The sequence below is a fragment of the Drosophila suzukii genome, chromosome 3 (assembly GCF_043229965.1).
Source record: "Drosophila suzukii chromosome 3, CBGP_Dsuzu_IsoJpt1.0, whole genome shotgun sequence".
Classification (NCBI taxonomy): domain Eukaryota; kingdom Metazoa; phylum Arthropoda; class Insecta; order Diptera; family Drosophilidae; genus Drosophila; species Drosophila suzukii.
Genome location: NC_092082.1, coordinates 75,465,653 through 75,491,618, shown reverse-complemented (window position 1 = coordinate 75,491,618; position 25,966 = coordinate 75,465,653). Strand labels below are relative to the sequence as shown.

Here is a 25,966-nt window from a genome sequence, read left to right as displayed (position 1 = left end):
TTTAATGAAGCGGAGCAATTACATAAATCCAAAACCGAAGTGAGCGAGTGCAAGCAAGAAATGCCGAAAAGCGATAATAAAGCCAATTAGATACTGAGTAAACGAAAAGAGAAAAACTTCTTTGAACCTTAATAACACCATTTTTGTTTACGCTTCCACAGTAAGATGTTTAGATGTAATCGAAAAAAGCGTGTCAAGCCGTCCTCTTTACAAAGAATCAACCCTAAACTAAAGTAAACTACGACTTTTTAAAGTTATAAACCTTGAAAAGGACCCACGAATCGTTGGTAGAATAGCAGAACAAGGCGTGACTTGTATATTGTGTGCGGGTGTACATAAAGACGGAAAGTATGTGAAACCGAGGCGCAGAAATGGCCGCCCTCTTGCCTCTGGCCCACCTTTTGTGTCCGTGCGTGTGAAATAAAACAAAAAAAAGAAAAAAGAAACAAAAAACCAAAAAAAAAATAGAAACCTATAAACGACTACTACAATCAGCGACAATGGAATAGCGATTCAATGTCACAGTCGGCGAGATACAGATACGGATACCCATATACATATACCCACACCCAGTTGTATGTGTAGAGAAAAGCCATAGCCGCAGATTAGTGAGCCAGTTCCAAGGGGCCGACAACGAAAGAGCGAAGACGACGACAATCAACATTCATCATACGCACCGTCGGACGCGGCGCAAAACGCAAATGCAGCCCCCGATCGATCGGTAAGCCGAAAAGCTAATAAAAACCAATTCCCCAGTGGAACTCTTCTCTTTCGTGCCCCCCCCACTCTCTATATCTCTCTTTACACCTTGCTCAAGTATCTTTTGGTCTTTTTTCGTTTATTTGATTGGTGTTTTTGTTCGTTTCAGTACTAACCATGACTAACGAAAACGTAGATACAGTACAAACAGATATGTTGTAAAATATTTATATTGGAAAATTGTTATTATTTTAATACTATTTTAAAAATCTAAATTTTTTTTAAATGATTCTGAAAATATTTGGTTAGATAAACTTTAGAAAAAATGAAATGTTGTAAAATTATTATTACTTTTTAGAAAACATAAACTTTTAAAGAAAACATGCCTAGCAATCTGTGGTTTTGTCTATAAGCCGCAGACTTTTCCAGGAAAATCTTTATGGATATAAACAAAGCAAAAAATATGTTTTTATATAAAGTTATGCTAGTCTAAATTGTTTTAGTCTTTAAACATTATAATTTCCGAAGAACAATTACTATTTTGGGATCAAAGTTAGCCTTTAAAAGCAGATTAAAAATGTAGTAGTCCGGTGATTCCTTCACTGCGCTCAATGTTGTGCTATGTGATGATCGTAATAAGCAGTAATGGTGATGATGACTTTTCTTCCTGTGATAAATGTTCCAATTTATTTATGGCTGGCATTAACAAGCATCTGAAATATGTGCTGACACAAAAACACTCGCACACCCTCGACCAAAGATACACACCCACACAAAAGCGGTATTGGCACTGAGTTTTGCGACAAATTCACGCGGCGGAAACGTGCTGCCAACAAAGCAAAACGCGGTGTACCCTGCACTGACAACAACAACAACAGCAACAGCAATACTAATACATAATAATAATAATAATAACAAAAACATCAGCATCACCATCGACATCGACACCATCAGCAGCATCAACCATAACAACAACCATAACAGCAACCACTTTTCTGTGTTCAAAGTTCAATGACGTTGGCATCGTCATCCAAGCAATTTGTGTTTCGAACTAATGGAAAATTTGTACTTTTTCTGTGGCTTCAATTTCACCAGAATTTCACGAAAACATCCCACATTTATTGAGTTTCATTCCTAGAACAAGCTTCAAATTTAAATTGGGTTGGAAAAGTTGGAGGTCGTTTTTGGAGAATATGTTGGCCAAGAAAGTCTGCATTGTTGAGGGGGATTGGGTAATTGGAAAGTCTATGTAAACAGCTAGACTTTGTTTAAAATAAATAATAGGTACTTATTTTTTTATGCTATCAACTGGGGTTCTTATTTTTCATTAATTAAATTTTTAAGAACTTTACAATAAACACTAACAAGAATTAATTCGTTGAGTTCAACTAGATAGAAAATCAGCATGGAAACAAAAGCATTATAAAATTCTTTTATGAGCTGCTAAGAAGCACATTAATTCCTTAACCATTTATTCCACCATTAATGTGAAAAATCCATTATCTTTAACAGCATCATAAAAAATGTATATCCAAAGCCGTCATTATTTCCGTTTTGCGGACAGGTCAATCCATTTTTAAAAAGAAAACAAATGTAATAAAATGTTTTCTGCCTGGAAATTGATCCTGTTCAGGTGTTAAAAATCTTTCTTTTCAATTCATATTCATTGAAATAATTTTTTCAAGCTTAAGAAATAAGACTAGTAGCAATAGAAAATATTAAGAAGGCAGTTGAAGATCAGAATAATGAAATAAAATTCAAGTGCAGGTCGATGCTTTTCAAAACATATTGTTTAAGCTAAGCTACTCTTACAACAATAAAAAATAGGCTTAATTTGGGAAGATATTGCAATTAATGTTGTTAATTTTTTTCAATAATAATAATATCCAAATGGAGATATTCCTACAATATTTTTGTCCGATTTTTAGTTTGATTAATTTATCCTGTTTTTATTTGGTCTTAGTCCAATGACGGCGATTCCTTTTTAGTGACCAATGGCTGCCAGTCAAATTTATGACTAAAGCGAAATAATAGGCAATTGACGTCACCGTAAAATAGGTATAGGAATTTCTTATTTATTTATTCCACTTCTATTTGGCCTTTACGTGAATGACTTTTTTTTAGTATATGGCGTATGCGGTAATACTTTCCTCATTGCGTCAAGGGGAAATCGAAAAAAAGAAAGAAAGCCAACGATCTCCGCAGATGACTTATGGAGGACGCAGCGTTGATCTATTGCTGATAAAGTGAAAGTCAAGTTATGTTAGAAATGTAATTATTCATGTCGCCCGGCGAGACAAACAAACAAACAATGCAAGAATCTGGCTGAGATTTTTAGGAAGAACATGCTAAAATGTAGTCGGCCGCGGAATGTCAATGGGCAGCAATGCCTTTTTGGAAAATTTGTAGTGTTTTTGTGCTTTTTTTTCCCGGATTGTTTTTGGATTGGTTTGGCTTTCGCCTTTGCGTCTGGCGTCTCGACGGTTGATGGTCGTCGCGTCATTTATCTGTCAGCGTTTGCCTTTTGCTTGATGAACTATTAATTTCTGGTTGCCGAGGCAGGAATTTATTTTCGTCAACTGTGGCACGTGTGCGGCGAGCATCCGCGTCGTCGCTGAGGTTCATAAAAAATAATTTGAATAAATTCCCAGCGGAGAGTGACAAATCCCTTCAGTTTGCAGCAGCAGTAAAATATATACGTGGAAATAAAACACGAAATTTGTGGAATATTTATCAGACATTTGAATAAAGGCAGCAGTAGCAACAGCAACCCTATTCTAATGCAAAACGTTGATGGCTGCCATTCTCTAAATGCAAAATACATGCCCCAGCGCACTGTAATCTGATTTACAGGACACTGAATTTATGCCTAACATTTCAATGAAACCAGAAAATTCATTAATTATAATCTGATGCATAATTCGAATGGGTATCTATAAAGGCCTTGAACATTTGGTTGTGGCAATATATCTATGTAAGAGCTCTAACTGATTGAATTTTCGGCTTGATTAAATTGCACTCGAATTCACAGCATGCTATTGCCACGTTTTAAGGGCCAAATAGGCTGCAACTGCAACATAGTTTTGAGCATAATTGGAAGGCGTCTGGCTGAAAAAACGATATGGCAGACACATCAATCCGACAGGGACAAAGGCAGCGGCTGCTTTTGTGTTGTTTTTGCTACTGACAACGACAGGTGGTCGCCCAATATAAATATGTGTCTAGGAATAGTGTACTCATGCTGCAGCCAAAGTACCACTAGAGTACCAGAAGTAGCCACGGCCTACACGGCGTATGCGTGTTCCGCCTCTAAGGATGGGAGATGAGATGATCGCACAGGTTTCGCCTCATATTCCCACCCGACTCTCGTACATCTTTGGGAGCGAGAGGTATGTCCATTAGCTGATTTAATGAAATCGTAAATCAAACGAGCGGATTGCTAAAAATATATCTGCCGCGTATTTTATGTTTTTTGAAGTGGAACTCATGTACAAAAGCAACAAAGTTTGTGAAACGGCCGGCAGCAGCCGCTGAACAATAGATGAAACGTGGATGATTATGCCAAAGTACAAGTAGGTTCCTGCCTTTTGAGGCACTTGCATAGATGCACTGCGAAAAAATTGAGAAACTCCATTATCATGTTTGATTTTCAAGGTATACAGTTTTTAATTCTCAAGAAATGTACTTAAAATTATGTCAGGAAATTAAAGTAAAATAAAATTTAAAGTACCACATTAATATTTATAATAAAGAAAAATAATATTTTTTACTTTGAATTAATATTAGAAAGAAAAAATTCCTACTATTTCCTTGAAGTGGAATCCGTTATTACTTAAGATCTTTGTTCAAACAATCTTTAGATATTTCTAATAACTTCTTTTTAAAGGTAGTTTTTCATATTTATTAACAATACCTGAGTATAGATTGCAATTTTGCACCCAAAGTACACTTAAGTTTTGGTATACTCTAATGATATGACTATATATTTCATTAATGTATTCAAGATCTATGTTTGAAAAATCTGAAGATATTTCTAATAAGTTCCTTTAAAAAGTAGTTTTTGATATTTACTAACAATACCTGCGTATATATTTCAATTTTCTCTCAGTGCACCCCTAGTACACTTATGTTTTGGTATATTCTAATGATGAGCACATGTAATGCTTCGTATTGCAAAACTTGGCGTTTTATTTCGACATTTCTCGCCGTGAATAATGCATGCGATTCCTTGGTCGCCTTTCGGTTTGCTTGGGCTGGGTTTTTGGTTGTGCTTTTGGTTTTGGTTTTAGTTTTCTGTTGCTCTTTCTTTTTCTGCCAAAAGTGCAGCATTGTCGCCGCCGTTTTGGCCGTCCGTCTCTCAATAGGCGTGTCCAAGATGTTGTGGCCAAGATTTCGCTTGGCTGGCCGGCGTCACAGTTTTCGCGTCTGCGTCTGCACTTTCCCATGGATGTGGATGTGGATTTGGATGCCAATGGGTGTCCGCATCTTTATTTAATTAACATATTTTATTCGCCCGACACACACACAAACACACGCACACTTGTCCACAGGGGCGTTGTGATTTATGCCTGGCGTTTTGTGCACTTTATGCTGCCTCTCAGTCACCCTCGAGATCATGGCGATTGTCATCTTTAAGTAGCTTCGTCCCAGAGCCAGATCCCCAAACCCCATCCCTACCCCTATGACCATCTTTCAGATTCCCTATCCACCGAATTAATCGCCTGCATTAGTCAGTTTTCCCCTATGTGTGGGTCTGGTCTCCCATTGTTGGCACTGGCCATGTGACTAATTTGATTACACTCACCAAGAATTTGAATATTTCGCGATTCTGACTTTATTTTGAGGCATTTTAGTGTATTGTATGCCCGAGAACTGTCGACTTTCTGCATTAAATTAATGCTCACTTACTGTGCCAGCCATCTTATGTTATTTATATAGCAAATCAAATTCGCTCGGCGTCTGTGTGCATCTTTCGGATACTATCGCCAGTATCCGTGAACATTCCTCGAATGATATGTCATCAAAATGTGATTAATTCTAATGCCTTTAACTCGGATGCAGAGTGCATGTCTTTGGGGACTTCTAATATTAGTAATGTCAACAAATATTTGCATTCGTTAGGGATCGAAAATAGGAAATCAAAGAGAAGGCTCTCAAGGGCTTCTGCCCATTATAAAAAGTATAATTAAAATTCTAACAGGTCCATAATATTAAGGAATATTAATATAGTACTATGAATTGTAATGATCTAATATTGCAAAATTATAACAAACAAAAATAACTTATTTCCCAAATAAACACTTTTCAAACATTACTTTTCCATGTTCCAAATATGCTTAAAATTATTCAGAAGTTAAGGAACTTATAACTTTTTATTCCGGGTCATTAAAGAGGGGAAAAATAAAGGAACGCTCCACACACTCTGTACTGACTATTAACCCAATTCAGTGGGGAGTACAAAAGAAAATGCAACTCTCAAAAGCCATTTAAGCATTATGTGCAATAAAAATTATAAATAAAAGCCAACGCACACAAGCCAGCCGAGGGCTCACTCCACGCGGAATGGAGGCAAATGTTTATGGGTGGCGCGTTCTCATTAGGCAAAGTGTTCGATAATTAAATAGAAATGTAAATCAAGGCATCCGATTTTCCCAGACCCAATTTTCCCAACCCCCTGCACGTGTGGCAATTAGCGGGCGATCAACGCGCAGCTGTTTAATTGCCACTAAAGCTAAAATCTAAGTATTCGGGTAAAATGGAAAGAGGGGAGTCCATTGTCCACCGATGCTGTTTATTAGGGGCAAATCACACAGTCTGTTGGGAATAAGCTTATACAAAAGCTGATGTGCAGCAATATTATATTAAGTATACATCTTTATTCGCTGATCATACGTATATATTTGGGGGTATATGTGCTCATATATTGATGATGCGAATGTGCGATAAGAAAAAAGTGTGCGAAAGTCCCTCCCTCGCACCCAAATCTGTTTATTTTCGGTGCGCGCGAATGATTTTAATTGGATTTTGATATGAAATATCCAACACGCTCCACAATCCTCCAATCTGCACTCACCTTGGCAGAGGCCTGCCGCTTTCGATCTGTCTTTACCATTTTACACACGATTATTTTTAGGCTGTGGTCTAACATTGAAAACGCAAATGTTTATATGTTTGCCGTCTAATTTTGCGCATAGTTATTAATATTATTTTTATGAGAATTTCTTGTTTGGATGATGCTGCCCGTTGACATGGCCAGCGGGGGGCGTATGCGCCTGTCTTGTTTTTGGGTAATCGGAGTGTGAGAATACGAAAAACAAACATCATTTTTTTTTCGAAATTAAGGAAGCCATATTAAACACTAGAGAACTATAAAAATTTCACGATCAAAATATTAGAAAATTATTGAGGGATTTCCATGGAATTTTGGGTTGGAGGGGGAGATGGGGGCTCACCATTGTTTTTTGTACCCTGTTTATTGTGGTCTTTTTATCGCCTTTGCCGCCGGTGGTATTGGTGTTGTATCGCGCCTTGGCTTCCTTCATTAGTGTGTTTTAGTGGGCGCCTTGCCAACGATTTTCCGAAACAAATTGTCGTCGCGCTCGACAACATTCCGCACGCTTACGGCCCATACACGATGCACGATGCACGATTCGCGAGCGGGCCAAAAGCGACCCACTGTGCCAGTACCACAGTACCACTGTGCGGTGGCAATGTGCAGCGTGCACACATCGCTCATATATATTTTTAATTAAAATCAACAAGCGCTCTGGCGAGATACAAATACTCAGATACATTGACTTGGCCCTCACGTTTACAGCACACTAAGAAAATAGATCGATTTCAATGGGTTATGCGAGCGGAAAAGATTTATTGTCAATATTTATACAGTAATGTAATGCGATTTAAATATATAACAAATAACCCAGAAAATGATAGTGGGATATTTGGGATCCTTTGGTTTTTTTAAGTTCTATTGAAGTGTAAACGATATATTTGTTGCCTTTTTCATGATATGATAAGATATGATATGGGGTAGAAGAAACAGGATATCAAAAAATTATATTTGCCTTACTCCAATTATTTATTTGGATATTAAGATATGTTAATATTATTATTAAATATTTATTATTATCACGCAGTCCCAATATGTTGGAAATCGTTAGAAATGGTAAATAAAAATGTAGACAATGACTTAGATTCCAAAATGTAGAGTACTACCTTAGTAGCAATTTTTTTATACCAAAGCATTATTTTAACAGCTTTGCCTGTTGGTTCATGAACCCCCTGAGATTACCTAGTTTTTTTCTCCGTGCAGCTGCTGTCGAAGTTGCTTAGGAAGTGCAATGCGAGCTGCCTGCAAATATCCAAAAGCCAGACCAAATCCAAATGCAGATGCAAGAGGCATCTGATGCATTTGGCATACCCCTGCCTGTTGCGTTTTGAGTACAATCTGGCCGTCCGTCCTCATGTCGCGCACTGTACTGAGCCAATGTGCGTCTGATGCCCAACAACATGTGTAAGAGCGTGTGGCGCCCCCCACTCTGCAGCCCCTTTACCGCTCAGATAGCCAGATATGTAGTTCCCTTGGCCAACTGCGCCTTTTGGACGACGCTCGTGTGTCTCTGTCTCTTTCTCCTTCTCTGTTTCTGTCTCTGTTTCGTTTTCTGATTTCGCAATCGTTTTTGAAATGCTCTACTTAATGCCTCGAATGAGTGGGTTTCGTCAACCATCTTGGAAGATATCTGGAACCTTGCCCTTTCACGTCAAATAAATTAGGAGGGGAATTAAATGGGAATCATTTAAGACTTTCCTTATCTAAGAAATTAATTTAATTTTAAATATATACAATTTAAATATATTCACATATATTACGACTAAAAACTCAGTCAAGCAGAGTATTCAAATGATGTACAACGCCCAATAAAGATTTGTCATCTTTGCCAATCTTTTTGCACAGCTTTTTGTGGCATTTGTGGCGCATGTTTCGCCAAGCGTTGCCGAAACGGGTGGGACGCAAGCCAAACATGAATTAAATTAAAAATAAAACTATAGAAAATTGTAATTAAATAACTAAAAACAAAAATAAGCATGCACGCTGACAGACAAAGACTATTGTGTACCAAAATAAAATTTCATGAGACAGCACGAAGACAACGACAACGACAGCGACATCGAAAGCGGTGAAAATCGGAAAATGGAGGGAGATGGCGGGCATCGATAGAGGAAAATTCGCCAGAAATGCAAATGAAGCGAGTGCATAGAATAATTGAAATTTTCAATGCTGCAACTTGAGGCAGCAGACCAGAATGTATCGATGAACACTTGTACCTTAAGGCTCTTTAGGAGGAAAATGTCAACATAAAGAAATATAAAACTTTGCGCAACATGAAAGTACGAAAAATCCAATTGGGGATAAAATAATCTACTCAAATAACATCAATTGTTCGTGTATATATAAGCCCCTCAGCGTTTTCTTTAAATTTAACAAGCTTCTTAAAAGCACTAGGTGTGCATTATTAAGAGTGGTTTGATTAATAACTTTCAAATCATTTCGTATGAATACTTAAATGTATTTCATTTGTAGAGGCAAAATATCTAACAATAAAAATTCCATATAATTTGTTTGAAAAATATGAAATTACCTAAAAAGTAGTATAATCTTTATGATAATTTGTGGCTTGATCTAAAATATCTTCCAATTTAAGACATATTTTCTTAAACTGTGTTTTAACCATGTTTTCAAAAACACCAAATGCATATACCTATGAGTAGTTGAATTACATATTTTCCAATGCATTCACTTAAAAACTTAATGAGTTTTTATTATTATTATTGTAGTTTTAGAGATAGAATACAAAATTTAAAGAAATGAGAGAGTACCAAAAAAGTTGTATGATCTTTATGATATTTTGTACCTTGTTCTATCAGCTAATCTTCCGCTAATGTCTTAGCTAAATATCCCAAAAATAATCTGCAACTAAAACACATTTTCAATGCCATATTTTTTTGTACGCTAATCCTGCCGACAGGCTAATCTCTTCTGACTGTTTAGCAGTCAGTTAGTCAGTCAATCAGCCAGTCAATCAGTCAGTCAGTCAGAGTCATCACATCAGCCAACAACTAAGACTAACCACCATTTTCGTCCACCGACCACCTCCCCAATTTCATTCTCGAGAAGTTTTTTACCAACCGATGCGAATTTTCTCATACTTTTGATTGTGTTTTGCATCGTGAACATCCATCTATGCGATTTTTCCCGATTTGAGTGTGTGAGTGTGTGTGCCAGTGTGTCGCCTTTTTGTATGTGCATGTATTTGATTTTTTGATTTCACTTCGTTTTATGCGCACATTTTTATGCATAAATTCTGACATTTGTTTGCTCTTTGGTTCCCCTTCACGTTTTTATGTCACCCGAAAAAAACGAAAGAAAATAAGAGAAGCAGCTACGAATTCGAATATGTTCAATCATACCAAACTTTTTTCAGATTTTTGATTTTGTATCCCCATCATCACCACCACCACTACCACCACAACTACAACAACAACAACAACCAGTACAAGCACCAACAACAACATCAACAACAACAAGAACCTCATCGACGGCGTCAATTGCGACGATGGCTGCCATAAATACGGTAAGTACGCGACATCGACAACCATAAACTAAAAAAAAGTGAATCAAAACCAGCAGAAAAAACAATTATGGGTCCCAAAAAAAATAATAAAACCACAATTGAGAGCAATCAATCATCGGAATACATTATTTATGGCACATGCCATTATATTAATATTTACTCCCCATCAATTTGTAACTGACATGTCCAAACAATGTTTTATTTCCGAACCATTGAGAATCAAACTAGCTACTTTAACAGTTTGGAAAGTTCCTAAATTGGTTATAGTTTTCATGAATATTTATGATCTTAAACGAATTATTAGTCTGCTAACTTTCTAATAGGCAATTGTCTAGGCACCTTATCTAATTTTTGAATTTTAAAATAGTACAGTTGAAACAAAACATTTTTATTATTTTGTATTTTAAATTAATAATTATAAAATAAAGAGAAAATAGACGAAAATAAATTATCTTAACTATAAACAACATAAATTCTGCTTAGATTTAGGTTTGAATTAATAGATTTCAGAATTTACAAATAGTATACTAAAAATCGAAATTTCAAATTTATAAAATCTTTTCTCGGCGTGTGACATCCATAAATTTCCATAATTACCACACTTGCGTTGACAATAATGTTTATGTCATAAAGCGTTTAAAAACCCATTTTTTAAATGATTAAACTTGTGATATTACGCATACGGCCTGTTGTACGCCAGCTGATACCCGTGTCTTTGAAGGCCTAATCATAAACAAAATTGAAAATTGAAAAACACAGGAAAGCGGACAGATTGCGTGCCATATGACCGAGTTACCCGATGATGAATCTGTTGTTGATGATGACGACGGCGGCTTTTTCTCAGCCCTTCGGCGAACATGTGTTTCACCTCATTTTACTAATAAGTAGGAGGAGCTGAGAAAAGCCCGATGACAAATTGCCGGCCAGCATATTCAATTTTACGCTGACATCATCTTGAAATTTTCATTAACATATCGCCAGAATGGTCGAACCAGCCAGACCTTGCCAATTTCCAATCTGGCCATCAAAACTGGCCGAAGTCTGGCTGCAGTGGAAATATGATTTTGGCAGCGCAAAACTTTTCCTGCAACACGACCATCTCGTTCATTCAACATTTTTGTTTGCCTTCCTTCCATTTTTTTTGGGGATGGGTTGCTTTTTTGTGGAGTGACATTGACATTTGATTGACACATGAATCACGCCGTAAAAATATGCCCACCCATCCGAAGAGTTCAGCAGAATGGGGTGTACATAATCCCCCGTTTACACCTCTCACCTTTCGTTTTTGACAGACATGGGGATTTTATAACAGACGGCGCTCATAAATCTTTTCGCTTGTGCAGGATAGCAAACATATAATTACTTGATACCAGCATTGATTTAGCTTGAGCATAATTTAAGGATCCTTTTGATTTTGGAGATATACCCAGCTGTAAGGGAATTTTAACTTATTTTGAAATTTAAGAATTTCCCAGAAATCTACTTGTTTTTCATTAATCTAAGCATTTCAAAGCAGCGACAAGGTTATCACAACAACTGATAAACATAAATCTAATTTACTTCTTCTAATAGCCCCCTGTCCATATATATCTCATAGCCCACTGGCATATTTAAATAAACAAATTGTTTTTCGGAGAACATTAATGCGGGGGCGTGCCACTTGTGGCTCCTTTTCCAGTTCAGTTCATTGAGGGAACTTTTTCGTTTGGCTAGCAGTTGTGTTTTTTTTTCGCCACAACTTAAACAATAATAAAATTGCTGTTTATTTATTTTACGTTAAATTTTATGCGTCCAAAACGAATTTATGCCAGTGTCTTCGTTTTGGTTTTTTCGCATTCACTAAACAGGAACTGTGTTTTTTTGTGTTTTTATTCAATTGCGGTCAGCGTCGCAGGCACTTTTGGAATTTTATGCCCTGGTGTTTTATTTATTTTTATTCGCGTTTTGTTTTGTGGTTATGGGCAATTGCAGGCCACATTAATTGGGCATCGGTTGCGGTTTATAAAGCATTAATTGCCCCATCTAACAACGGACTCCCCCGGCGACCCAAAAATTCCCCGCCCAGCCTCTTTAGCCAATTTATGAGTGCACTTTTATTGCATTTAAATTAATATATGTCGAGGGGCTGCCAAGTATATGAGGCAAATAAATGACGGACTAAAATACACCATTGTTTTACAAGTGCCAAATGCGACGAGGACCACACTGAGACAAAAAATGTAAGCGGGATTTTACTTATTTTTGCAAAAATAATACAGAAAAGTATTGTTACATAAGAAATATGGCTAAATAAAAAACATTTTTTCCACGAAGACAAATTTTTCGAGACCTTTTTAATAATTTTTTTTAATAAAATCAAAATTTCCGTTGAAATAACTGCAAATTGTGGCTAATTTTTTCTGAGTGGACTGACATATTGGCCACACGGCGTATGCTCGACGTGCTTCCGTACTTACTGCCCCCAGGGGGCGTGGCACAGTAGTCACTTGTCGGACTTGAAGTGAAATGCATTTAAATTCAATTAATTATGCGAGGCGTCGTCCATTAGGCGACAGTTGCTGTGAATTATCAATAATAATCTCGACTAATCTCGCCTGACAGCCATCATGGCTGTGTGACTGTCCCGCCTTTTGGCAGCGATATTGGGGTGCCTCCATCTCGAACCCCCCCTTATATAGTAGAACCCCAAAGCACACACAGTCCCCAATGAATTATCATCAGCCATTGAGATGCCTGATGTTCTGCATTTCGCACTTACCGCCCGCAGGTACCAAAGAGCATCCACCTGCCATTGACGACTCTCAGCAGCGCGCCGCGCGTGTTGATGTGCAGCGCATCCGTGGGCACCGAAGGATCCGTGACTCTGCAACTGCGGGATGCGAACGCCTTGGAGGCAGCGGCCACAAAAGCAGCATCCGCATCATCCGCATCAGCATCAGCATCAGCGGCAGCCTCATCCACTACGTCACCGAATGGCGCGGCAAGTGCGCCAGCGTCGACGCTAGAGAATGCGCTGAACATCGGCTATCCGGATCCGGAAATGTTGGCAGATGTCTTGGGCACCATTCAGACAGCCTGTAAGTAAACTATACTAATTCTAAAAGTCATTTGTGCTTTAATCTCTAAATGGACCTTTGCCATTTAGAACATTGTTAATTTTTGGAAAAATCTATTCAAAATGTTTCAAAGCGCCAAAGGTATGATGTTATTTTATAAATTTTAGACAAAATTTGTTTATAATGAAACATTTTGCAACATTTTTGAAACATTTTCAAGAACTATTCTTTAAAAAGAATATAGCACAAAATTACTCGTCAATCAGTACTTCAATAAATTTAAATTTTTTTTTCCCAAACAGTTAGTACCCGAAATGTTTTTCAACACATTAATATATTTTAGTGTATGTCCGAGGATAAATTAGATAATTTGAGTATATTAGCTGAAGGAACGTAATATTTGTATGTATTTAATGCACATTGCTTAAGAAAAAAATATGATTACAAGATTGCAGAGCTTAAGTGAGGTTTCTATATCATCTTATCTTAGTATGGCAGGTCAGTTTAAAAAAAATGGAATAAATGTAGTGCGTTCGAACTATGCCATCATAGTTAGCCAATGTTTTTTCAAGGAATAAAATAATCGGTTAAAAAACCCCATAGATCTGCAGGGTATCCCCTTTAAAAACATCCCTTTGGCAGCCTATCTCACCAATCTTCTTGATTTTTCAGCTCTTAAGAACAACAACTCAATCACAACAGCAACTTCAAGCAATAGCTCAGCCAAGTCGGCGGGCAGCAATCATCTAGCGAACCCCAACAAGATAACCATAACCAGGCGCAGTGTCCAGTCGGTCAGCACCTCGACGAACACGAGTATTGTGAGCAGCAGCAGCAGCAGCAACAAGACCAACACCAGCTACATCAAGAACTGCTTGATCCGCAGCAGCAGCTGCAGCAACACGGTCACCAATGTCACCACATTGGCGCAGATTATGAGCAACAGCAGCACGAGCAGCGCGGCCAGTTTACTCAATCAGCACAATAACAATAGCAACTGCAGCAACAGCAGCAACTTCAGTACCGCCTCCTCGGTGGGCAGCAGCATCAGTGTCGGCAGCAACAGCAGCAGCAGCAGCAGCAACTGCAGCAACGGTAGCAACAGCAACAGCAACGACAGCAACAGCAGCAGCGGAGGTGGCCATAGTTTGAGCTTCAAGAGCAACGGAAGGCATGTTCCCGCTGGGGGATTAGGCTCATCGGGGGCATCCACAAATGGTAGCGGTAGCGTTGGCGGTATCGACATCATAAGCGTCGAGGCGCCGCGCAAGAATCGCCCCAAATTATCCTCGCCAACGCGTCACGGACCGCAGCAGTGTCAGGTGCGTAAGCCTAATATATATCCCTCTCTCTATATTATATATCCCCGGTCTAATCGCCAATTTATCGCCGCTCATTTTGAGCCATCATGCCAACATGCCGTACAGACAGTCGTGCAATATTTATAAACAGACATTAAGGTCGTCTCGTTCGAGTGGCAGGTGAAACGCGGACGGTTCTATAAAGTGCCTTTCGCTTTTGCCCACCACATCTGCAGCCCCTTCTGCTTGTTAAAGTACACCCAACTGCCACTTGGAACTAATAGTATAGCCTTAGTCTAGTATGTTTATACACGGCGCTAATTGAGCGCAGCATTGATAATTCGGAAACTGGGAAGACCATCAAAGGGTAGAGAGCGTTTCTACACAGTTCTTTAAGCAAATTACTTGCACTGAGAACCAGTTCCTACCTATTAAAAGCTCAAAGTAATTACAAAAACATGTTCTGATACCACTTTATAGATACATTTCTTTGAATTTGATTTGACCTCATAACGGAAAATATTTCTGGGATATAGGATAATCTAAATCAAAAATACTAGAAAGTGAAACCGGAAAAAGCCTGATGATCTTCAAATCGTGGTCTATGCTATTGACTACCGAATAAAATAAATATGTTAGAAAATGTATTTTTTGGTGATTAGTTACCTGTTCTAATAAAATTTCCTGTATAATATATGACCTCCTTTTTAAGACACCTACATATGTATAAGTATTAAAAAAGTATTTTCTTTAAGATATCTCCACTCCATTGATTTGGGTATATTTAGGAACATGCCTTGTTCTTGGTTCTACAACTACGTAGCTCTCAGTATCAAAAGTTAAATATTGATTTTAGATTGCTTTTTAGCCGTGTGAAAATTTCTACACGAAAAACTCGCTCACTAAGTTATCGAAGAACAGGGGCATTCAACACGTCTCGACGTCTGTCAATAAAACTGACAGCCGCTCAAAGTGCTGGGGGCTTCAAGTCCTCGTTCCTTTTTTTTCTGTTTTTTTCTACATCGGTAAAGTACATTTTATGACGCGTTTTACGATACTGCGGATGTCGAGAGGAAATGTTTGGTCAGCGGTGGCAACGGGGAATTCCAACTTCATTCCTGCTGCAGGCAATCAAAATATACACACATGTTCCTGCGGATAGTTTAGGGTATGAATGTGGCCTAGCTTTTCGTTTCGGAATTCCTTGGTCGTAATTAGCATGCGGTGTGTGGTGGCCGAATAAAAGGGGTGGGTGAAGGGGGGGGAGAAAACCAGCAGCAACATAACGTATACGCAATGTGGCTCATTAAAATGTTCGAACGGCGAGCGACGGCCGCAGCGCTTTCAATTATCTATCTAGAGGGCAGCCGACAGCCAGTGCTAATTACATTTCTCCTACGTTCTTCACCCGGACTTTTTATAGATTTGTTGCAAGATCTTTGGAAATGCCTCGGCGCTGGCCAAGCACAAACTGACGCACAGCGACGAGCGGAAATACATCTGTGCGCTCTGCTCGAAGGCATTCAAGCGGCAAGATCACTTGTAAGTAAATGAGGCGCACTAACCAGTGATCTGTTGATCTGTTGATCTCTTAAGCCATCCAACCACTGAGTCACTGAATCACCCACCCTTTCTCCGCTCCCCCCTTAGAAACGGACACATGATGACCCATCGGAACAAGAAGCCTTACGAGTGTAAGGCGGATGGCTGCGGCAAATCCTACTGCGATGCCAGATCCCTGAGGCGCCACTCGGAGAACCACCATGCCGGCGGAGCAGCCACGCCCACCACCAGCCAGTCGCTGTCGCCCACCGCCAGTACGAGCAGCAGTAGTGGAGCAGGGGTGGCCACCAGCTCCCTGAGTCTCTCACCGGCCACGGCCAGCGGGGATGCCAGCTCCCCGGACGGAGCCACCTGCATTCGCACCTACATTTCCACGGGCAGCTCGGTGGTGGACGCGGCCACTGGGATCGCCCTGTCGGATGAGCAGATCAAGGCCATGAACCTGCCCATCAAGACGGGCGTGACCCTGCTGTCGCCCACCACTTCGACCTCCTCAAATGCCTCCTCCACGGCCTCATCCGCCAGTTCTTCGCTTTCCTCAGCGGGTTCGGGGTCGGGATCGGGCTCCGGATCGGTTTCGGGATCAGTTTCCATGGCCCCCTCACCATCGAGTGGCTCTGTAATAGCTGCCAGCTCACCCACCATCACCCTGAGTGATGGCATGAATCTCGAGGGCGAGGGCCTGACCCGCGAGCAGTTGGATCTCATCAGCAAGATTATGCAGCAGACGAAGCAGACTAGTGCCCAAGTCACCGTCTCCTCACCCACCAGTGTAAGCTCGTACAAGATCAACACCAATTCGTCACCATCACAGAACAGACCGCGCACCTGGAACATGCAACTGGTAGGGGTAAAATATATATAGAACTCATATAAAGTCATATAATATAATCTCTAATTTTCTGTAGCTAAATAGTGCCCAGAATGTGACCGTCACTGTGGAGGACAATTCTGAGCTAGCCCCTCCCTCTTCGAACTCACCCGTGGAGGTCAAGGAGGAGGAGCTGAGCCCACAGATGGTGAGCAACATGAATCCCCACCTGCTCAACATCGTCAAGCTCGACAAGCCGGTCGAGTGCAATCTCTGTCACCGCAAGTTCAAAAATATACCCGCCCTCAATGGGCACATGCGTCTGCATGGTGGTTACTACAAGAAGGATCCGGAAACCAAGCGCAGCGAGAAGAAGGACTCCAGTGGTCCACCACTGCAGACGGCAAGCATTGGAGTTCGAGCCCTTATAGAGGAGAAGATCATCAGTAAGAGAAAGGATATGACTAAGGTGGGTAAAAAAATATCACCGTAATTTCAATATGATATATTTTTTAAGTATTTCCTGTGGTGGGTCAATTTTCCGGAGTTTCTTAAGAAGTTGTGGTTTTTATTTAACTAGCCCACTGTGCGAGACATTACCCATCTCTATTTTTGATTTGTCCGAATTTACAATCACAGAAAATCCAAGATTTCCTTGCTAATATCAAATTGACCCTTACGTGTTTTTTTTCTTTATAGGGCTCCTTTGTGGTTCCGGCGCCACCGCACAGCAGTGGCACTACCACCACCCTGCGCCGATCAATCAGCGACCTGGAGAGCTTCCTTAACCCGAAGACAAGCACCAGCAGTCACACCCAGACGATGACCACCAGTACGGGCACCACCACAGCGGTTCTCCCAGCGGCCACGACCATCAAGAGCAGCAGTGGACTCAGTATCCAGCAGATTGGCCTGCCCCAGAGCATCGAGATCTTCAGCGGGGGTCAGAAGCAGGCGAAGACCCTGAATCTGGGCACTGGCACCAACACGATCACCATAACCACCAACAATGTACCCACCACCACAACGATGAGTGCTCTGACTGCCTTGAAGGCCGGTGGCACCATCAGTGGCATTTCCACGGCCACCAACACGGATCCCAAGGATTCCACCCTGATCGAGCTGCTCAAGCGAGGCACTCGCATTGCGGTCACCTCAAAGAAGGCTCAATCCCAGGGCCAAACGAGTTCGGGTATAATGATGACCTCCAGTGGAAGCAGTGGTGCTGTCACCGAGTTGACCACCATTGGTGGAACGGGCAGTGTGCAGACGGTTGGCCGGCAGATCATCACCAATAACAATCGTACAGTGATTATACCCTCCGATGTCCAGGTGGTGTCCACCAAGAGCAAGCTGAGCAGTTTGAGTAGTCTGGTCAAGGGCAATATAACCAGTAGTGGCACTTGCTCCTCCGGAAATCTTTCGCTCGCCGATGGAACGCCACTCTCGCTGACCATTGCTCCCAATCAAGAGGTCACGGGAGGTGGAGGAGGAGGAGCAGCAGGTGGAAGTGGCAGTGGAAGTGTGATCACAAGCGGAGGAGGCGGAGTCTACACGGTGACCTACACCAGCGATGGCAGCGATCTCTTCGATGATGCCGAGGTGTACAGCGTTTCGGACACCGAGATGCTACTCCAGACGGTGGACTCCATGGAGCTGCTTAACGACGAGGAGATCAAGAGCGAACATTCCGAGGACTTTGCCATGCTGAGCGAAGCCGGCGACAGTGCGCACACCCAGCTGGTGAAACTGGAGCCGGAAAGTGGACAAGCCAACTCTGGATCTGGAAACGGATCCATTTCCGGTACGAACACCACGCCGTTGCCCACCTTCCAGCAATTCCATTCCAAGGAGCTGATCATGCAGAACAGTTCGCAGATCCAGGCGATAGCCAGCATGCGAGGAAGTGGAAACGGAACTGGTGTCCTGGCCTCGCCGCTCCACTCGCCATTGGCCTATCCAACACCCCCCTCGAGTCACGAGAATATGGCCCAGAGTTCGCCCTTTATCGAGGATGCAGCTGCCCAGTTTGTGGATGCCAGCAACACCTTCTTCGGGGACAAGACGGACTTCTCGCACATCTACTTCAAGACGGATGAGGGCGAGGCCACCATTGAGCAGCTGAATGAGCACGACAACGAGAAGATCCTTAAACTGAAGTCGGTGCTGGAGGAGAGTAGTTTCGATCCCTCCATCAAGGTGGAGGATCTGCTGAATGGCACGGACGATGACACCGAGTGTGACCTGCGGGAGTTTGCGGAGACGAACCTGTCGTTCCTGGACGAGGATCAGGAGTTCCTCAATGACTCGCGGAATGCCACCTCTCCGCTCTCCGAGTCCTTCTTCACCAGCGGCATTGGCTCCGCGGAGGATGTGAAGCAGGTGCTAAGGGAGGTCCTGCCCGATGAGAACATGCAGCTCCAGTTGAGCAGTGAGCAGCAGGGCGAAAACATCATCGATCTCTATTATCTGCCCGGCTTGGGCCTGCAATCCCAGATGATGCCCAACTCGGAGGACCCCTTGCTCTCCTCCTCGCCAAGGGAATTTGGCCAGCAAAGGCAGCAGATGGCTCTGCAGCAACCGCTGGAGCAAGCACTTCAGGGCAACATCATCTACCAGCAGCCGCAGCAGCAAGAGCAGCAGCAACAGGAGTCGCAACAACAACAGCAACATCAGCAGCAGCAACAGCAATCGCAGCAGGAGCAACCACAGCAACAGCAACATCAGCAATTACTGCTGCCCCAGCAACCACTCAATCAAACGGAATCGCTCCCAGCGGTGGGTCAGCAGCAGGGTGACTTCATGTTGCCCCTGGTGGGTGGCCATGGATTCACTCAAGTAACCAGCCAAACCCAGTACATGGACACAAGCCAGGGGTCAGGGGTCATGGGAATGCAGCCTCTGAACAGCCTGCTCCAACCCCTGCTTTATGGTGGGGCCACTTCTTCCAATGGCAACGCCTCAGCCGGGGGCAATGAACCTGCTCTGCTCACCACCGATTGCCAAATGAATGCTAATCAAGGCCAAATCGATGCGACCCTGCTGTTCGCCTGTGGCAATACGACAACAACCGTGGCAAACAAGTCCCTGTCCGGTCTCCTGCAGAACCCTCCGCCAAGTGTGACCAATCTGCAGCCCTTGTCCAACCAAACCAATTCCATACTGAAGCGCCGCCTGCGCTCCAATGCCCCCCAGGAGACGCACAAGTTTTCCAAGTTCCACACCCTGTCGCCCCATCGATCCAAACTGCGCAAGCCATCCCGCACCCACTATACGCCCGCACCCATCCTGAATCCGGATCGCAAGGGCACCGGACTGTACAGTAATGTGCGCAAGCAACTGGGTCAGGGTCTGTTCGACGCTTTCGACGATGACTTTGGGGACTCGGTGGGTCTGGTGGACTTCTCTGATGAGTCCAAGGTTAACTTGGGTTCGACCTATCAGGCGCAGATACCCAGCTGCCGGCCATTTGATGAGGCATCGAGGGACTCGCCGGGCGCCGAGCTGATGTGGAATCCAGAAGTGCAGGAGGACGACAAGATCCTGATGCGCTACATTGATCTCAGCAAGTCATCGGCCGTGCCCATGGGCAGTCATTCCGAGGAGGTGGCGCTCCAAACGCTGCTCAAGGCCAAGGGAAACTCAGCGGCAGCGGTGCTCAGCCTGCTCCAAACGCAATCAGGCGCCTTCCAGATGAAGTGGACCGCCTACGAGCTGGAGCAGTTCTTGCGAGGATTGGAAAAGCATGGCAAGGACTTTGGCAAGATTGCCAGTGAGGTAAGTTCTTTTAACTCAGAAAAACTGTGAACGAAAAACGACGAGCTTAAATGATTTTCTTCTCACTTATTCAATAACAAACGTTCTTGAAATCAAGACACAAGTGCTCTCACTAACGTTTGTTGAGATGAATCGGTTTTGAAGTAGCCAAGATCAACTGATCTTAATTTGACTTCTCGCTTATTCGAAAAGAAACGTCGTTGAACTCAAGGGGAAAGTACTCTCTAGTTTGTTTTTTGAGATGAAACAATCTTGAAATAGAGAGGAAAGTAGTTTGATCTTGGTTTTTAAAACATCATCTCGAGTTTGACTACCTAAAGGTTGAGAGGTCAGTTTTGAATGGTTAATATGTATACTAATGATGGTATTCACTTATCGCAGCTGCAGACAAAATCCTCCGGCGATTGTGTGCAAATGTACTACTTCTGGAAGAAGCTGTGCGTGGACTACAAGGTGTCACACTTGAAGATGGAGCCCGTGGTCGTCATTACCCCGGCTGTGGAGAAGCCCTATGTCTGCGAGATCGCCGATTGCTCAGCGGTAAGTTTTAGTTATAAAATGCAGCAGCAGCATGTCCCCTGGACCCCGAGCACGAAATGCAGCTAACCCTCCGAACCTTACCTCACCCAACTTTCTTTCTTGTACATAACGCTCGAAAATCAAACCGAAATCTTTCCAATCCCCGCCTGCGCCGAATGTAGAGCTTCAGTTCGAAAGCAGCGCTGCACGGCCATGTCCGCATACACGCTTATGGCCGCAGTGCCAGCAGCAACACCAACAACAACAGCAGCACCAGCAGCGGCAACATGCAACATGCCACGGCAAATAGTGCCAATTCCACCAGCAGCAGCAGCACAACCAATAGCAGCTACGCATGCGCAACACTAACCAACAGCAGCAGCAACAGCAATTGCAATAACCCAACCAGCAATGCCACGCCAGCAGCAGCAACACACGCCAGCAACATGGGTCAAAACGGCAGCAATTGCAATACCAATCCAAATGCAACGACGGCAACATCGTCTACGCTTTCGGCCACACCCAAATTGGAAACGGGCATGGGCAACACTACTCTGCCAATTGCCAAGGAGGGCGAGTTCCCCTGCAAGGTGTGCGGCAAGTAAGATTCCCCCAAAGCAATTTCCATCAAATGCATAAAAAACAAAAAAAACACGTGAAAATCGTATGAAATTCGAAAATCCGCAAGCGATTTGAGTGCCCGTAAAATTGACTTGAGTTGAGATCGTAAACGCACGCTGTACCGTATAATAACTTGTGTATCGTATGCCGTATACGAGTTCTTGGTTAATAGATCTTGAGTTTACTGTACCTGTATTGTTTTGAAAAGCTCTTCAGTTGACATCGATTGTTCGATCTTGAGTTTTCTTATCGCTACCCTATTTCTACTTTAATCTATAATTTGAGTTTCGAGTAGTTACATACTTCTTGTGTGTGAATCTTAAGTTCCTTTCGTATGTAAGTTTCCGACTACTATGCCATTTAGTTAGTGTTTTCGTCAAGCGATATTAACTGTTGTTATTGTTGTTGTATTGTATTGTTCCATGATGCGAAAACCCCAATATCAAAACAAACCAAAATCAAATAACGAATACAATCAATAAATCGAAATTGCAATTTTAAAGCGAAGAGTCACAACTCGCAAATAGACGTAACCGTAACTGATATCATCTCCACAAGTCCACACGAACAGCTCGCTGGCAAAATGCTCGGTAAGTAGGAGACTTTCGTTTTCCGTTCCCACCATTCGGTTAATTTCGATATCCCTCTTCCGTTCTCACACTCCATCACTTGATCTCTGTTCTCTCATTTCGTGTATTATTGTAATTTGTCTTCGATAAACTTACTCACAGCGCCAAATGCCTCTGCATTTAATAACTTTTGTAAATATTTTAAATGAACAACCTATCCAAATCCCTCATTTGTATATTGGAACAGCTGGCCTCTAATGTGATCAAAATTTTATGTGTTTCTGAGTCCCAAAAAAGAAAACAATATATTCTACACTACTATTGTAAAAATGTATAAATGTACAAATATAATGACTATCTACTGAAAGTACTAAAACAAAGCAAAAAAAGGATATTCCCTTTAGAGATATTCACGAATCCAGAATAAACACCATTATAACACGGGAATCACAACCCGAGAACGGCTGTATCATTCAAGAGCACAAACTCAATTCTTCCGTTCCTTTAAAATATATATGTATTTTATCACTAATTTATTTGTTCTTTTTTTTATACTCCTAAACATAAACTTTCTATTTTCCATGGTTATTTGTAACAACAAAAGCAAATTTTAACTCCACACAAGGCTAAGTAAGAAGAAGTGAAAAGAAAATCGAAAAGCAATCCAAGCTAAAATCTACTTCGTATCTCTGCATGACTCTTTAACCAGCTATACCTATGCATGTGCTATACAATATGTACTCTATGTGCTTCATTTTGTCTAAATGTCCATTTAATCCGCCTAGTCTGCATTCTAGTTGGTAGTGATCGAAATCAAGGCGCCAGATCGATGTGTTCTCATGGTGCCCTGTCTTCTGTTCTTTTCTTCCGCCAGGGTCTTCAATAAGGTGAAGAGTCGCAGTGCGCACATGAAGACGCACCGCGTTCAGGAACCGGATCAAAAACACCAGCTGAACCATCAGGCTGGACCATCGGGATTGACCACCGTCGCCTCATCAACCATCACCGCCCCTTCGTAGGGACCGATCGAGGAGGAATGATCGATGTGGATAAGGAATCAATAAGGCGTATATAGCAAACAAACAAAAATCGATTGACAATCGCATTAAGCAAGCAGCAAGCATTGTTTACCACTGTTAGAATTTATGCTTAGACGAATTTGAGTCTAAAAATCAATGTCACGTGTACGTAGTAGTTAAAGGCATTTCTTCACTAGGTCTATCTCTATCTCTATACTTCTCTCTACCAATCACTTCTCTATCTATCCCCTAAGTAGGAAATCACTGCGACTCGCTCTAGTTTGTAAGTCTAGCCAAAGATTGGTAAAAAGTTCAAATTGAATTGTTATTGACTATTGTAGGCAAGTGCAATATTTATGTTGAAGTAATATGAAATTCGAATATGTAAATGTATACCTACCGTTTTTTATAGTAGGCGTTTATTCTGCTCGACTCGACTGTAGATGTACTCTAAAACTATACTACAACTATGGCTAAAGCTAAGGCGAAATCCCGATCTATGATAAATACTAGTGCATAATTACTGTTAACTACAAGTTTTTCTACTCAAATACTCGTACATAGTTGCAACACACTACACTGATACTTTACTAGGGCGATAAATGTCTAGGGCGTAAGAGAATCTCTATATATACATATATATATACTTGATATATAATTACATGCCTAGGTGTACGATGTATGCGATATATGATTGTTGTTCTAGTTCTAACGACGCAAGTCAGCAACTCCGAGTAGTTGAAGTTTTACTTAGATTGTACTTACCTACCTACAAAACCTAAACTATTGAACTATGGCTCAGAAACCGAAAGCCCAAAAGAAAATCTAGTGAAATCAAGTGATATTGAGTGAGATCAAAAACGATTTTAGCTAAACGTGAACAAAATTCAATGCACACCAATGTAAATGGAAGTTGAGAAAAGTTTTAACTTTACTTTTAACGCAAAGTTGTAGGTTGTAAGACACTGTAAATATGAGTCTAGCAAAGTAGCCGATAAGGAAGGATATCTTTCAAATTTCTCCAAAACGCATAAAAGACATTAATCTATTTATAATTCTAGAATCCCTTGCCCCTGACCGACCCCCACCCTCCCAAGAAAACAAAAAAAACAAGAAACACAGACAACGAGGGTTCAAGCTCCGAACTTTGAACCCCAAGAAACACACACACACTCTCAGTGCAGTTTTATATAGGCCTAGGATATATATAGTAATTATATACAAGCATATATTAAATTAAATGGTACAACAGTAAATCTGCCAGAAATTTGAACAACAACAAGAATCACACGTTTTCCATTTGGACAGTGAGCTAATGTACTACAACAAATTGATGAATTGATTCAACGTTTTTGAGGCCAATGCCGGGTGGTATGTTATTGACAATGGCTTAACTTAATCTAGTTTAATGTAAACCAATACATGCAGGGCTAAAAGCAAAACCGAAACCAAATTAAATACTCACGTTTAGTCTAATACCTTCAGCCCCTTTCCACTCGCCACCCTCCCCCGCAGATCCGGACAGAAATTTGGAAGATGGGAACTATTAGCGATTCTTATGGTTGTACTCGCCAGCTGTGTGCATGTGACCTTTTCTCATCGTACAACACAGAACACTACGAATCAGGTGCTGTAAATAAAAAACAAGTAAAGAAGAGAGAGATATACAAATCACCCCGACACAGAAAACTTCTAACAATCTGCTGTTCCATTTCCCCGGACTTGGGTTCGCAATAGCATTAGTAATCATAAAATAGTCATAGATTTAGTTGACGGACAACATAATTCTTGCATATTTTCGGTGTTATATACAATAAGCGTAAGCAGATATACATTAAAAGCAAATACAGCTACAGCAGCCCACCATAAAGCACCTTCGATAACTGTTTGTTGTGGGCCTTCAGAGCCGTTTAAAGACTTTCTCGCGTACAAATACAAACCCGAACACCTATCATCTTCCCATCTGTAATGGCCATCCTTTGTTGTGTGCATTTTCTCTACAAGTCTTCCGTTTCCATTTCCGTTTCCGCCTGATTTCGTCCAACTGTACTGTTCGATTCTGTTCTATGCTCAAATGCCTTCAAGCGTATATAAGTCTTAAGTATTATTAAATAAAGTATCCACAAATGAGTGTTTATCCTTAAGTAAGTGTTCAAATCTAGGGTAACGCTAGTTTAAGTTGACATGTGTGTGCACTTTGTTGCTTTTCAAAAAAGTTTCCTAAAGACAAAAAACGGATAAATGTAATTTTAGGCTTCTGCTCGAATGTCTAGTCAAATGCAGTAGTTATTTTATCGCCTAATTTATTTATATTTTATTTTAAGTTTTATTTACTGTGCCAAAATGTTTATCGTTTACCAATTAAATGATTTCAACTGTTTCATTTTCCATACGGC

The 25,966-nt window shown here is 41.4% G+C and overlaps 1 protein-coding gene across 11 annotated transcripts in view; it reads left to right on the top strand.

The window, feature by feature from the left end:
* Nucleotides 1-25,966, top strand: part of LOC108008017 (uncharacterized) — a 33,099-nt gene extending 7,133 nt beyond the window's left edge. For 3 of the 11 annotated variants that reach the window (XM_065865521.2, XM_065865522.2, XM_065865523.2), the window contains exons 2-12: nucleotides 162-721; nucleotides 10,185-10,334; nucleotides 13,102-13,411; nucleotides 14,063-14,712; nucleotides 16,115-16,233; nucleotides 16,342-17,104; nucleotides 17,163-17,534; nucleotides 17,765-20,842; nucleotides 21,224-21,382; nucleotides 21,544-21,962; nucleotides 23,426-25,966. In XM_065865521.2, the coding sequence (XP_065721593.2) occupies nucleotides 10,317-10,334; nucleotides 13,102-13,411; nucleotides 14,063-14,712; nucleotides 16,115-16,233; nucleotides 16,342-17,104; nucleotides 17,163-17,534; nucleotides 17,765-20,842; nucleotides 21,224-21,382; nucleotides 21,544-21,962; nucleotides 23,426-23,570 (6,033 nt within the window). In that variant the 5' untranslated portion in view covers nucleotides 162-721; nucleotides 10,185-10,316 and the 3' untranslated portion in view covers nucleotides 23,571-25,966. Of the gene's footprint in view, nucleotides 1-161; nucleotides 722-10,184; nucleotides 10,335-13,101; nucleotides 13,412-14,062; nucleotides 14,713-16,114; nucleotides 16,234-16,341; nucleotides 17,105-17,162; nucleotides 17,535-17,764; nucleotides 20,843-21,223; nucleotides 21,383-21,543; nucleotides 21,963-22,485; nucleotides 22,573-23,425 lie in introns of all 11 variants that reach the window. The other 8 variants (XR_010654206.2, XM_065865526.2, XM_065865528.2 and 5 more) reach the window with 8 other exon arrangements.